This window comes from Apostichopus japonicus, chromosome 16, assembly GCF_037975245.1.
Source record: "Apostichopus japonicus isolate 1M-3 chromosome 16, ASM3797524v1, whole genome shotgun sequence".
Lineage (NCBI taxonomy): Eukaryota > Metazoa > Echinodermata > Holothuroidea > Aspidochirotida > Stichopodidae > Apostichopus > Apostichopus japonicus.
In genome coordinates this window covers 23548236-23563736 of record NC_092576.1, presented here as the reverse complement: position 1 = coordinate 23563736, position 15501 = coordinate 23548236, and the positions used below count along the sequence as shown (strand labels likewise).

At 37.5% G+C, this 15501-nt stretch overlaps 1 protein-coding gene across 1 annotated transcript; it reads left to right on the top strand.

The window, feature by feature from the left end:
• The first annotated feature begins 370 nt into the window (after positions 1-370).
• LOC139982581 (PHD finger protein 23-like) lies at positions 371-11080 on the top strand. Its single transcript, XM_071995497.1, has 5 exons — positions 371-529; positions 2021-2088; positions 4700-4792; positions 6064-6175; positions 6624-11080. The coding sequence occupies exons 1-5, from the start codon at positions 508-510 to the stop codon at positions 6857-6859; spliced, it is 531 nt and encodes a 176-aa protein (XP_071851598.1). The 5' UTR covers positions 371-507; the 3' UTR covers positions 6860-11080.
• Positions 11081-15501: the final 4421 nt, after the last annotated feature.

The following is a 15501-nucleotide window of genomic DNA, read 5'->3' as shown; positions in this document are numbered from 1 at the left end:
AACAAAACACAACTCCACTGCAGGAAGATAAATATTGTTATAAAGTAAGAAAGAAAAAATATACATAGAGAGCGTAATCTCCTCGATGACTTGATCAAGTCTTCAGCCTTGTGCGGGAAAGAATATCAATTCTTTGTTATCTACAAAATGGAATCAGACTTTTCTTAGCTGTTTGTGGAAGTTGTTTATGACAGTTATCTTTAACCCATATGGAACAATACTGAGTGGGATGTACACTACCATACCTAAATAAGCAAATAAACTGGATTGGGGTATTAACCAACTGCGCTGGTTCTCTTACTACGCCTTTAATATAATGGTAACGTCCAATATCAAATAAGCACCGCCCATAATTGCAAAGGTCAATAGGTCGTCAGATTTGCATAGTGAATCCTGTTAGCTTTTGATTGTATACCATAGTGCGAAGTTTCGGACTTGCCGTATTTTGTGATATTTGACATATTTAACCAATAATTTGACGTGATTTTGTGTTTCTACTGGGGTAAAATGGCCAGTGAAGTATTCTCGGGTGAGCATCAAGCAGTTCATTTCGTTTTCTTTTAATTTGCAGAGTAAATCGTGTAGCGCGCTCAACAACTAGTCCGACGTATACATACACGTACGAAAACTAGTTTTAGTATATCTACAGTGTATAATTTGGCGTCGTGATATAGAATACGTTAGGCTATATCGTTAATGTAGGCCTAAGCAATCATTTACGTTGTGGAATCGTTTTTTTCTTGATCAATTTATTTACTAAATTGCCAAAGGATAGTTTCAAAAGTGGCGTATAATTCCCTGGAAAAAGTTGTCATTTACATTACCAACTTTTCAATATTAAAATGTAACGAACATTCCTTTAAGGATGGTGAAATCTTCCAACCAACTAAAAATTGTTTCAAATTGAGTGACGATTGTTATCCATATAACAAACTACAGCCTTGTACATTATAAATTTTAGGCTACCAATGTACCAGCGTTGCTTATTGTGAACGAACAGAAACAAAGAAAGTTCGTTGTCTCAATGTCATTGAAAGTCTTTGTATCGGGAGAACTTTTGCATTAATTTGTGCTGCTATGTTTCTCAATATTCCTATGTGTAAAAACGAGTGAAATGGCGCCTCTCTTACCATCTCCTAACCATACCGAACATCAGCCTATCACTCAGTATCACTAACGTTAGACAATGCTACATTACAGTTTGCTAAGTTAGGCCTAGCCCGACTTTAGACTACACATTACTGTAATTTTCAAGTATTTTGGACGTGGCAACAATTGCAGAAGGAATGGAACATTAAAGAGCCATATCATATTGGTAGGCCTAGGCAGGTTTACCATAATCATTTAAGTTTGCCACAACAAATTTAGGCCTGAAGCTAGGCTCCATTTACTCAGAGAAAGCAGTGCAGAGTTTTTATGGGGAAGTAATTTAGGCAACATGTCAAATAATGGCCTAGGCAATGTTAGCCTTGGGCTCTCTGTGCATTTATGCCTATGTTAGAACTGAATACAATGAAAGATTCTCGAAGCCTTGGAAAGGCTTCCACTAGGTCTAGCCTATATGAATCTTCATAAATACCATCCATTTTGTTATATCAGACTGAAAAGAAAGTCAAGATATTCCATCGGTGAACCAGCATAGGCTGCTTTTTGACAAATCCCATTGCCAAAGAGTTTTCAGGATATTGCAGTATTAACGTAATCTAATCATTGCTTGGAAATACTCAATGATTTAAATTGCAACTGTCGTATGTAGGCTTAAGCTATGTCCACATCTGCTGTAGTATTATACTCTCATTAGGTAGTAGATTTTTCTGTGATGCTTGTGTCAAGGTAAAATTACTTGTGTAAGGTTACATATATAAATTTATTACTGTGTCTGACTCACATCTAGACACATTTAGCATCAGCAAATGTGGTTTGCATGGTAGAAAAATGTGGTTTTGATTGTTTTGAAATTGCATGGTAGGAGAAAACGACATTAAACTTTATGTCAATTTTTCTTTCGCACTCCTCACAGCACCTCGGAACCCTACAGTGTCTGGTCCTGTCGCCTTGAAGAGGCCAAAACTCGAACCAAAAGATGAGGTAGGTGTCCAAAAAGCATTGAAGTTAAAACAGCTTTTGTTGCAATTGTCCATACACACTGAGTATATTGCTAAGCTATTTTGTGGAATCAACTAGAAATAACATACATAGCAAGGATCGTAAAGGAACCTTGTGCTAATTTTATTATAGGTCTTTACATTGGTGCACTGGTATCTTGAGAAAGTTTCCCAGTGTACTGTAACTCCTGTGCAACCTGGTAGTATAAAATGTTAAATACATTAGGTGCATTTATTCCGGCCTACAAATCTGCAAGTCAGGCTATGGGTGTAGGTTAAGATATACCGCCCGCTTTTGTGGGGATTTATGACAAAAATAAGTGTAAGATTTGTGTAACTCATATAAGAAGAGTTTTAAACAAAACCAGCCATCATAATTATAGCTCTGTTACATGGTAGACTTTGGTAACTTGCAAAAACACACAAATATATTTGAGATGGATAATAAATCCACATGGAAATAAATTGTGAAGAAGTAAGATTTTTAAACAAGGTGAAATCTGAAGTAAATGTATGTAGCCCTGCAAGTAAGTCTACAGTGTTTGAAGGAGTATGGAATCGGGATTACATCTTCAAATTGAAGAGTGATAGTTCTCATGGCTGACATTTGGTAAATTGTATCCTCAGCTTCTATGTTAACCCTACATAGTATATTTACATGTAGGATTAACCCTAGGATTTCTTGTTTGAGAGGTGGTAACTGGTTTGTGACAATGGGGGTGAGGGGAGGCTAGGGGCATGGTCCCCCAGAAAGTTTGTTAAACATACCAATGTCAATCATCCTTACAATAAATAAGATAAAAATGCTATGTTAAGACTGACAGACAGGTCTTTTATTTGTTACTGTAATTTAGTGTTCACAACCAATTTTTACATGTATGTCAGATGATGGTGTGGGTTAAAATAGTTGATTCGCAATTTGTTCATTTCATATGCCTTTGCTGAAACAGTGAGGCGGCGATGTTGGTAGTATTTTTACGAGGTGATCCAAAGTACAGATTCCACGACCTCACAAAACGATTACCAGGGATATCCCTGGTAGTTGCGCACAATTTTGAATCCTCAAATTTCTTTGTTGGGCCATTTTACAGGCTAAAGTGTTTTATTCTCCATTTTAATGGCCACAGTTATTTTGGGCAACATTTGTACAGAATGCACTTAAGCTTTGTAATATTATATGAACGTGCTGGTAGATTTACAGTGTTTTGTTGTGGAAAATGCCACCTATAGTATTTCCTATATCGCACCTTTTGTAACTATTTTGGACAATGTCTTTGTGATCGCAACTGTCATGATATTATGCAGCATTTGCGTGCTATAAATTTGGACTTGACCAACCTTAGATGAAATTGTGTATAAAATTGAGCTAGTTAGTATTGGTGCAAGTTTGACACATTACAAGCAAATCTATGAGTTACTGCAGTCTGCCAGATCTGGAATTGCCACTTTCTGCTTGTAAATGGGTGATGCCCGGTGGTTCAAGTTGTGGACAATAAAGCCTGTTCACCATTTATTAACTTTTAGTATATATATATATATAGGCTATGTCAAATTGGAGGAACCAGTGCCAATTGTACTGCTAATAGTTAGGCGTAAATAGAGAAGAGTTTCCACAAAGTTTCGTACAAAGAAACTTTTGATAGTTATCTTGTTACACGGAAAAGCAGAGCAAAAATTGCCCTTTGTATTTTTGTAGTAGACATATGTGGTCTTAGGCCTGTTAAAAGCCCCGTTGACTAGACCTACAACTCGCCGAACTTTGGCCTATCCATCAGTACACTGTATAATAACAGTTGGTTAAGACTCCAGCTACGTAGGCTAGCCTGATTCTAATCTAACTCTACAAAAGTCGTCGTAAGCAGTTTAACAACTCCAGTATCTGTCTCTTTTCTAAAAATGTTCTAATATGTGATAATACTTTGGAATATAAACAGCTTTAAGACGAATGCTCAAGCAAATATCTTCGCTTTGCATTGGCCTCGATAGCCTATTTGAACGTAACGTAGGCTTATGATATTTTCTCATTAAAATTTACTGTATGTGAGTGCCGTTTGGCTATAGTTAAGTTGTGTGGGTCAATTAATCCTGTTTATGCTGACATGAGGTCAGAATAAATTATGTTAAGTATGACGTCATTGTTTGGACTGTACCATTATGCTTCCATGGGGTTATATGGTTCTGTGCATTCCGATAGGTTAACATTTAAGTATGGGTTACAACTGTAGTACTCAACAAGATTCGTGTATCTTCGTGTACTGGACCTCAAAGCCATCAAGACAGCAAACAACTTCCATCAGCCTTTCTTTCTTTTCAAAGTCACGTCATCTTTGTTAAATGTTTAAGAGTTTCAGTAGCTAAATACTCTACCTGAACTTTTGAATAAAACTCCCCCCACCCACCAAAAACCAATCAAGGTAAACTATTAAAGATTTGCTGTATATTTTTAAGTAGTTTGGTGTTGTTATCCCAATTGTGGTTTATCATGTTTGAGGAAAATTGTCAGTTGAAATGAGTAATGAGTTTACATATATCATAGTAATAATTGATATAATTATTTAATTTATCATTAGAAATGCACATTTTCTCCGTTTCAGAATGTACCCTCTAAGAGACCAGTTTTGACAGATTTCAACACATTTTGTACCTGGGTGTTAGAGTATGAAGCATCGTTACAGCAAGAGAGGAAGGTAAGTTCAATAATGTGACCAGATGCATATTTGAAGGAAATTTAGCCTTCCTTTCATAAATATAGGCAAGCTAGAATTAGCTTAAAAATCATCTAAGCTGATTCCTAAGTAATTTTGGTAACAATTTTATCTACACAATGATTAAAATGTGTGTTTAATTTAAAACTCAACTTTAGAAAAAAAACAGTTTATCAAGCAACACAGTTCAAACTCATGCTGTTTTAACTTACTCATGTTCTGATTACTACTTTAAAATGGCTGTAGAACTTGCCTGTTGAATATTCATATTTTTCTGGAGACCGACTTTGTATCTGTGTTATCTATCCAGTCTGATATATTTTATGTTGATGAGTTTGTGTTTACCACTGGCTGAAGTATGTGACTGAGAAAGAAGCAACCATTATTGTCAGAGGGGTGATTGACATTTCAGTTGCTCGGTACCTTAGCTCTACCTTGGGGAAACTCACAAAGTGGTTGCAAGTTTGTTCCGGTAACTACTACTGTGTGCAATAAAGGCAATTGTAAACAGGAGTAGGTTGTTTAGAGCTGAAAGTGGGGAATAATTTCTAGTAAGTACGGTTTATGCTCAAGTATATTGCATGATAAAAGTTGACAAAGTTTTTATGGACACAAGATCAATCATCCATAATAGCTTTTGTGTGCAGAATTTTGTGTATTTTTTAGTTATTTGTTGCCATCTAAAAGATTTTCGTAGTGTCTATATGGTGAGATGTCAATATTTGGTTGGCAGTAGACATTTAACTCTGACTGATTCAACAAACTGGTTCCGATGTTTCAATTATTTATTTTCCACCGCCATGGTTGTACAGCCCTGGCACAGTTAGACATGTGTGAGGATAAGATTTTATCACTAAATTCACAACCTGCTGTTAAGCGTATGAGATATCAAAGAATAAACAGCTACACCCAAACACATTTGGCAGATTTCAAACATATTTCATACATGTCATGTTATTTGATGGTATGTTATTATGATGGTATGTAAATATCCCAAACATCTTTGTGCATTTCATCTTGCGTATATATGCAAGTGTCCAACCAGGCTCGACGTATCCAGGGGCTGGAGCAACATTCTAGCTAAGCAACAGGTCTGCATTCCCCCTTTCCCACTCCCCCCAACATTTTGACCACTGCTAAAGATGGGCAAAACCCGCTATTTATTAACCGAGTCTTCCCACGGAACGTAGACTGACAGTGAGAAGTACTTTACCAATTAATCATTGTTTTTCTGGTTGTGTTTTGTTATCAAGGATTTGATGAGGAGTACGAGCCCTCTGGACAGCGAGGGCAGCAGCATTACCAGTGGAGGTGAAGTTGATGACCGCATAAGGAGCCACTTTCCTCGTAGAGAGTCAGAAAAGGGTGAGCTGATTCTTTGAACTGTCCTCCTTTCCTCCCCCAACTCCCCCCCCCCCCCCCTCCCCTTTCCTTAAGTTGGATTAATGAACTGTGCTTCTGGTTCATCCGTGACAGACCTGCATGAGTAGCGTCTCTATACTTTTAAAGAGCTTTCACGTCTCACTTCTTTTTAGAAATGTTTAAGTTCGGAATATATATCTATATTATAAAGAAAACATATATGCTCAGATTGTGTAATTGTGTTCGGTTCTGTGTGTATATATTATACATAAACATATATGCCATTCTTAAAGTACCCCTGAAATTTCACCTCAACTCGAGACGTCAGTCCCAACGTCGATGATGTCAACATAATTCCAAGAAATGATTTGACCACTAGATATTATAATGGATGTTGTCATGGTACATGTATGCGTTAACGAGAATGGAATTTTGCTCTCCCACCCTGCAGGCGAGGAGTGGTACAGCGTGACCTGTTTCTGCGGCAAGCCGTTCTCGGGGAGGCCCATGATCGAGTGCAACGAATGCACCACGTGGGTCCACCTCTCCTGCGCCAAGATCCGAAAGTCCAACGTACCCGAAGTATTCGTCTGTCAGAAGTGCCGCGACGCCAAGCTGGACATCCGGCGGTCGAACCGCCAGCGGGAACCCAAGAAGCAGTTTAAGGAACTATACGAGGACGAGTGACTCTGGCGGGCGGGCGGCGCTCTGCCGCGCGAGCCCCCAAAGGCACACCCGATGCCCAACAATAGTCGGTGTGAGAGATTCAGCTGGTCTGTAAATACTTTCAAGCAACGGATGGTGGGAAATAGTGGGAGAAGAAGAAAGAAGAAGAAGAGGCAGTGGCTGAGAGATGACGATGCTTTTTTTTTGATGATGGAAAAGCATTGACAAACTTTTGGTGAGAGTTTCAGCTGGTCTGTAAATACATTCTAGGAAAACTCATGAACATTATATATTTATATCTATATATATACTGTATATATATATAGCAGTTGAAGGGAATAGCACACAGTTAACCCCATCAGCAGCAGCTATCTGGTAGATTAAGTTATGCCTTCTGTAATGCAGGCCATGGAAAGAGACTGGAAAAGATGTTTTCAGCTGGTATGTAAATACTTTTCAAGGAAAGAAGTGTTACATGTAACAGAACTAGTAAATTGTAACAGAACAAGTTAATTGTCACTACATCACAATGCTTTTTTTGGGGGTGGGGGAAGGGGATGTGAGGCATCGGTAAAGGGTTCCAGATGGCGTGGGGTCTGTGAAAACTGGCAAGAACCGATAGCCGGTTGTTATCTGTCGTTGGTAGAGACCATGATATCCAGTGTGAATTCAATACTGTAATACTCTGCTATATATAGGCAAAAACAAGAATATAGTTACCAGGTTAGGATATAATAGAAGCAGAGGATTGTGTAGATGGATACAGTTTTATTGGACGTGTGACCGACAGACGCGATGTATCCGAAACATTTAATTTAGAGAAACTCTGCTGAGATTCCTGTCTACATCCTACAAAAGCATGGTTCTCATGTTAGGGCTTAGTAGTTGTACTTATATGTACAATCAGTGAAAGGTGAGAGTTGTGGGATGATGGATTTAATGACATTCTGTGTTGTTTGTTGTTGTTGTTGTTGCCATATTGAGCAGAAACAATTGGTCATTGGTCATGTGGTCACAAACAGTTTGGACAGATGGATTTGTGAACAACTGCAGCTGTTGGCATGGGCATGAGACTTGTAATGAGAAGAAGTATGAATTATCACAATTAGTGTCTTGGGCTCATACTGACATAGTAACAGGTATAGGACAGTATGAGAAGAAGTATGAATTATCAGAGTTAGTGTCTTGGGCTCATACTGATATAATATTGGGTATTTGAAAGTATGCAAAGAAGCATGAATTATCAGAGATACGGTCTTAGGCTCATACTGACATAATGATGAGTATAGGACAGTATGAGAAGAAGCATGAATTATCAGAGATACTGTCTTGGGCTAATACTGACATAATGATGAGTATAGGACAGTATGACAAAAGGCCTGAACTATCAGCACTACTGTTTGAGATTGCAAAGAAGCATGAATTATCAGAGATACTGTCTTGGGCTCATACTGGCATAATGATGAGTATAGGACAGTATGAGAAGAAGCATGAATTATCAGAGATACTGTCTTGGGCTAATACTGACATAATGATGAGTATAGGACAGTATGACAAAAGGCCTGAACTATCAGCACTACTGTTTGAGATTCCATATTTATATTAATATGAGTATTACTCATTACTCAGTCACAGACTATAGTCGTAAGAGTGGCTGATGTACCAGGAATATTAAAGGCACAGGTTCAATATAAAAGTAAGGATTGTTAGATAAAAAACTCAGGGACATCATTAAATAAGTATTAAATCCATTTATAACACAGTCTAGTCACTGCTCCATATTCTGGCTAATTCAGACACAGATTATAAAAGATTGATTGATTTGACTCAGGATCAAAGAAGGAGTGATAAAGAAGTAATAAAACCGCAGTTACCATACCAGGGCTGATGTGGAATAAATAGTCACTTATATCTCTCCTCATAATAACAAATTTGATTTTTGGTTTTAAGGTTGTGTCTAGTGGGAATGTTGATTATTCCAAGAAGAATAATATGAAAGAAAGATTTCAGATGCGAGAGAGGGACCATCATAGTAAATCAACGGATTTGATGAAAACCTCTAGAAAACTTCAAGGATAGCATTGGCCAAATCCTGAGAGATGTAGTCATTCCATAACCCATTGGCCACCATAAAAAGTCAGCTAACCCCAGGGACTAATTTGATCCCTTCTGCCAAAGTTTTAGGGCAAGTTTTCTATACAAGTGTAAAGACATATATAGCAGTTTTTCTTGGTACACAGAAACCATATCATTGTGTTAAGACACATAGTTCACAGCAGTCAGAACTAATACACAAACTTGAACAGGAAATAAAACCTGAAAATAAACAGGAATAATAAAACCAGGGAATAAAACCTGAACAGGAAATAAATCCCAGCATCTCTAGAACATATAAAAGTCGCTATAAACAATCACAAGAAATGTTGTTTAGCAAGGAATAGCTCGGTAAGAGACAGATGGTCTTGAAAATATAAACCGGTCAATGGTTACTTGTAAATTCTTCACCCAAATGTAAGAAAGAGAGACAGAAGCGGTAGGTAAAACTTGGAAGTGTTTTAAATATAGATGATATTTCAGGGATCATTAGATGTCTATGTCCAGAAAGCAGCAAACTAGACGGAAACAAAACAACCAATCTGTAGAGATACAGCAATTGATGCACAACTTCAAAAAAAGAAAAAGAGAAAAAAACTGCCTCATTAATAAGAGAGGAAGCTACTGTATGCATATATCCGATTGGTTAGGTGCTAATCATGTGACCAAATGGTTGTTCTTTATCGGTGCGGAAATGACGCTTCTCGGAAGATTCATTTCCGTTTCTGTCCAAGCTCGCTCGAGTGTCTTTTTCCATCTGTGTATTTCTCAAACTTTGAAACGCGACTAGCCGGTCGTCGGCCGGAAAGCTCGTTCAATTTAAAACATCTGGGTTTGCTAGATAATGCAACATTATCCTCCCTTGCAATTTATCAGTATATAAGATGAAACAGTTTAAGCAGAAGAAATTTGAAGTGAAGTTCTATCCGTTTCCATAGCAACAGTAATTTTGGTGTCAGTGTACCAAAAAAAGTTTACCGTAAGCGGGGGAATAATTTATCCAGTATAGCATCGCAGAGTGCTATGCAAAGATGGTCTTAACTTTCCAAAAGTGCTAAGATGTCTAGCAGGATTTTTTTTTCTTTTTCCTTGAAGACAGGAACCAATTAGTATTTTGCAACAGATTCCAAAGCCTTTATAATTGCTACATTACAAAATTCAAACTCTAAATTTTTCCCTGCTACTGTCCGTTCCATTCTCCTCGGGTAATGAGTCGTACTGGACAATTTTTTCAACATCAAGAAAAATGTTTTGGTCTTCTAAGGTCAACAAGAGTCGCATATTTGTTCGTCTTGCTCCTCTTCGGCTAAATTTTTTCATCCTATACTGAGAAATATCGATGTATCTTATCAGGAAGCTTCAACAAATGATGGTATTAATAAATATAAATGTATTAATAATGATCATGGTAAATGAATAAGTTGGAGCATATCTATGCGGAGTTATCAATCCAGATCACGCAAGCCATCGGAAATATCCAGAGTAAGACAAAATAATTACAGACTGGATCGCAATTTGATCCATATCACTACTTGTACTTATAAATGTCGTATGTCATCGAAACCTCGATGCATTGCGGCAATTTGCTTTGGTAGCTTCAGTATTTTGCAGTAGTATCTCCATTTTTTTGAACGTGATCTTTGATCTTGAAATAAGCTTTCTAAGCATTTAAAATATCTACTTTGGTTCATCTGCTGCTCGCTAGAAATGTAAAAATTTTACACGGCGTAGAAGAAACCAGATCTCTGTACAGATGTATCTCAGATAGTGTAGTATACAAGATTTTAAAATAACTTGGGTTAAATTTCTGGGGAAATTTTTTTTGGATTGAACTGAAAGTGATTGTATAAAAAGATGGGGAGCTGCCCAGGATCAATTTGACCTCTGTTTGACCTCCTACACTGCAAAAGAAACAATAGATGTCAGAATATTTGTTTGGCTAACAGTGTTCGAAACTTGGCCTCCGTGCTGCACAGCAAAGTTTGTGTCATGGCTGTTCTCGAGGTTTATATTATCAGGGATCCTGACACAGGTTTGAGATTAAAACAAGTGGGGTCTGGAAGTCAGATCAACAATGTTGACCGGTGTTGAATGGTGTTGAATGGTAGTCTGTAGTGACACCAGGTCCTGTTGAGAATAAATTATGAACAAAGCCTTCCCCAAGTTCCCACGTGTTGTCACTCAAGGGTTCCAAAAGCAAATTTATTTATTTATTTTTTTTACTTTACAAAGTCAAGAATGTTACTTCTTGCCAAAATGCCAATGCCCTAGCTGCCGTTCCCTCGGCAGAGAAATATTGCGTGTACAATTGTGACCGTATTCCTATGTAACGTTTATGTTAGAAATTTGACCGGTCCTTTTCGAATCTGTACAGTTGAAGTTCAAGTTGAAGGGCATTATCTTTTTTAACTTGCTCCCTATCTATATGCCTATCGAAAACCTAAAGGGATATTCTAAGAGTCTCATGAACAATGGTTTTCTTTGTCACCTTACTATTGCCCCCCTTTAAAGTTTGTGCTTTTATCATGTTTTTCTCGACTTTTTGTCTATATTTTCGTTTTGTTTATTTAGTTTGTTTCCTTTCGTCGATATCTTTTTGTTTCCTTTTCATTGGGTGGCGTACAATTTCATTCCCAATACTGTTGTATTTATCGTTTATAAGACGTTGGTTCAATTTCCTGTGCATAAGGCATATGGTACATAAAATTTGTGGCATTGCAAAGTGGCTGGTTTAACAAATGCCTTTTGTGTCGGTTCAGCAAATAGAAACCGACTTGTGGTTAATTATTTTATTTATTTTACCAAGTGGTAATAGCATATAAACATTCCTACAAGGAGATTTTTATCTGTTTCTTTGAAGATGTATTCTGTTGTGAGGATGGTTGGTAATGGGGAGAGAGGAGGGGTAGGGGGTGGGGGTGGGGGGTGGTTTGGCAGGAAGATCCTAACAATAATCCTCTAACAATGGTTATACAGGAAATATATTCCACCTGTTATTGAAATTACGATATAAAGCCATTTTCATCATATTGCTTTGAGAGATAAGTCGTCATATTAAAAAATGGTCACCTCATGTTCTAAAATCTTATTGAGCCCAGTTGTGATTTACGTTTGTGAGTTAGGTGTTCAAAATGTTCTCCATTCTAGTTTTTAGTCAATTAATTTCTGAAGATGCATCGCAGTAGCGAGACTAGCCCAGTCGGCAACCCTTGAATGTACACTAACCTTATTGTCTAACTGTGTACGAAACGACGGGGAAAAAACCGACATACAGGTAGTTAAAATTCTAATTTTGAAAGTCTGTGGTTCAAAACTTTAGAAAAGAAAGTGAAATCATAGAAATAATGTCAAAAAAACCAAAGATAACATTTTATAAGTATTTTTAAGATAATTTCGGTTGAAAATGGAAAACGTACGGGAAAAATATTAAAGAGATTTGTTCGTTATGATCAAAAGCACAGTATTATTAAAATGGTGAACTGCACTCTATAAAGTACTAATCTTGCCCCCCTTATTCGCCCCCCCTGCTGGTCCACTAGTTACGTTGGTCTCATAAATTATTCCAGGGCTATGGTTAACGTTGACTTCCGATTCTTTGTTCAGTAAGTTATAAATCCCCCCCCCCCCCAAATAAAAAACACCCAGACTATTTGCTTAATATTTCTGTCAGGCATGTTAACCTCAAAAATAAAGATTCTTAGCATTTTTGTCCTAAAACTATCAATTTAAAAAAATTAAATTTGCCATTTCATTTCAGCTTGTGTTATTAAGAGTGGTCACAGATATAGTTAGAGGCTCCAAATTTGTGAAAGACACCAAAGATATCCAAATTAGACATGAATCATGTTATCATTATGTTTTTCTTTTGTTTTTTTGCAATCATCTCTCTTTTAAAATTATGCGGATCGTGAAGTTAAATCGATCCCATTTCTTCGAAATAAGTCGAATCATAATTTTGTTTTTAAACGGTGATATATCTATCCACTTTATTCCCCTCATGACTTTAAATATAACCTTATCTTTTGAACTGGGTTTGGATCGTAAAATTATATCAATTTCACAATATTTGTCAAGTTTTTATCTAGTTAAAAAGTTCACACCCATAGCAGTTGATATAATGCAATGGGGATTTTCCTACTCTACATTATGCCTGTTCCCCCTTCTCCTCTCGTATGTATGTTTTTTTGGTCTCGTGAAATATGTAAGACACCACTTAATACGGTGTGAGGCAGGTGAAAAGTTTATCGGAGAACAAAAATGGTTTTCCTGTTAAAAGTGGAGTATCCGAAAGTAATCATTTACGTAATTGGGAAAGAATGAGGAAAGTCGATATCAGGTTTTGTGTCTTTAAGTAGAGAAGTCTTGTGCCCGGTGTGATGACATGCTGGGATATATGTGGCCCAAAAGATAGTCCTTATCTGACCCATGCCCCCACCCCCTGCCCCGTAGTAAGTTATTATCATGTACATGTGTATGCATACAAACTGAAATTCTTAGAGGACACCTTGCATCCATTTATCTTCCAATATTTTTATGCAGGTTTTGCAAGTTTTCTTCATCAATGTATTGGTTTTTCGTCGTTGTTGTTTTCCTTCCTTGAGTGTGTCTAGCATTCCAAGTTATTTTTTCTTGAATGTGTAAGACGAACCAAAGTTTCATTAATTTAAACCACTATGTGAATTAATTTACAGCTTCTCTTGAAAAGATAGAATCAATGCAGTCTCAAATTTCCTGCTCTGGTAGGATTCATGTCAAGGTTTATTTTTGTTGGTCAATTTGATCCCCAAATTAAATTGGGATGCTTTAACGACCAAATAAAAATGACCATAAGACTTGAATTCCACCTGATCGAGAAAATGGGAAGGCTGGGGCAAAACAGAAAGGACACCTTTGTGGATATTAAAAGACATACAAATTTTGAAATTTATGGTTGAAGTGAGAGGGGAGGGGGTGGGAGGATGGACTCAGTTTGGTGTATGGTATTGTTTAGAATCAGTTTCTTCTGTTCTCTGGATCCCCCTTTGAGTAACTAGTCAAGTAATCTTAACTTTTTTTTGCATGATTATGAACATACCATTCAGTTGCTAGGGTGATGGGACTGCAGGATTATGAACATACCGTTAACTTGCTAGGGGGGAATGCATGATTATGATCATACCATTCAGTTGCTAGGGTGATGGGACTGCATGATTATGACCATACCATTAAGTTGCTATGGGGGGACTGCAGGATTATGAACATACCATTCAGTTGCTAGGGTGATGGGACTGCAGGATTATGACCATACCATTAAGTTGCTTATGGGGGGACTGCAGGATTATGACCATACCATTCAGTTACTAGGGGGGGGGATGGGGCGGTGTGTTCCTTTCCAATAATTATTTTCCTGCCACTGTGTGTGGGTTTGTTCATACATTGTATCTGTTACCGTCATTGATGATATCATTGATGATGTCATGGCTGTAGATGTCGGTTACGGGCCAGAATCAATGCTGCACAAATTGTATGATAAAACTGTACATAAGATCTTTTGAGTGAGAAATAAAACGTGTATTTATAGAAAATTGAACCCTACCAAATTGCCTTGTTCGCCATTTCTTGTTTTGTGTCGCTATGGAAACCACTATTCCATATCTTACCCTTTCTTATTCCACGTAGTTGTCTGTGCCACAATTCATCGTTCCATCGACAAATGTCTGTCGCTTTCTGAGTTCGCTAGCGCGTACTTAGAGTTTGCAGATGAAATATTCCTACCTATGTATGATAGCTAGCTGATGGCTCCATCATAGCAGATTTCATGTTTGCCATTATGGACGGTTAAGAGGTTGAATAATGTATAGTACTCCAGCCAAACCCATCTGCCAACCTTCGCTGAAGAATTTTTCCTGTTTCACAAAGTTGAACTAAGTTCCAAAAATGCCTCAAATCAGCTCCAAGCCTCCAGATTTTTTAAACCATCAATAGTTTATTTTCATCCTCTTCAACATTAAAGCACAAATCATCAGAGCTAGTTAAAGGGTGTGAAGACTTGCGTAGAAAGAAACGTCTCATGCCGGTAATCTGACCTAGTTTTGAATGAGGTGTAACAGAAGTGTTTGACACCACCATGGATCCCAGAAAATACACACAGAGCTTGCTGCCGTCGAGTAATTAGACATAGTGTACAGTCAATACAAACAGCTACGGTCAATACCCACAACACAGTGTACATAGCCGCGATGGACATCTCAGGTCTAGATAAAAGTTAACAAGGTATCACGTTTCATTACTGTCTGCATTTTGTAGTGACAATAAGTAAACTTCACTTGCAAGCAACGGAAAGTTAACTTTTTCAGAGCGCGGCACGCGGTTTGGGGCGAGTCTTCAATGCCTTTAAGTTTAGCTTTGTGAATTCTTGCCCACAGTTTGCCCCAAATTTAAAATACGGTACCTATCTGACTAATGTAGAGCAAGTGAGTTAGATTTGTCCAAGTATTGAGTGAGAACCAGAAATAGTTTTGTAGAAATCCATTGTACCCACAACCATGTCATTCACTGGTAGGGATTTTACAGTCTAGAATTTTAGACCA

Coding starts and splice junctions, on each gene's coding strand:
- LOC139982581 (XM_071995497.1), top strand. CDS start 508: ATGGCCAGTGAAGTATTCTCGG. Junction 2,089..4,699: donor AACTCGAACCAAAAGATGAG/GTAGGTGTCCAA, acceptor TCTCCGTTTCAG/AATGTACCCTCTAAGAGACC. Junction 6,176..6,623: donor TCGTAGAGAGTCAGAAAAGG/GTGAGCTGATTC, acceptor CCCACCCTGCAG/GCGAGGAGTGGTACAGCGTG.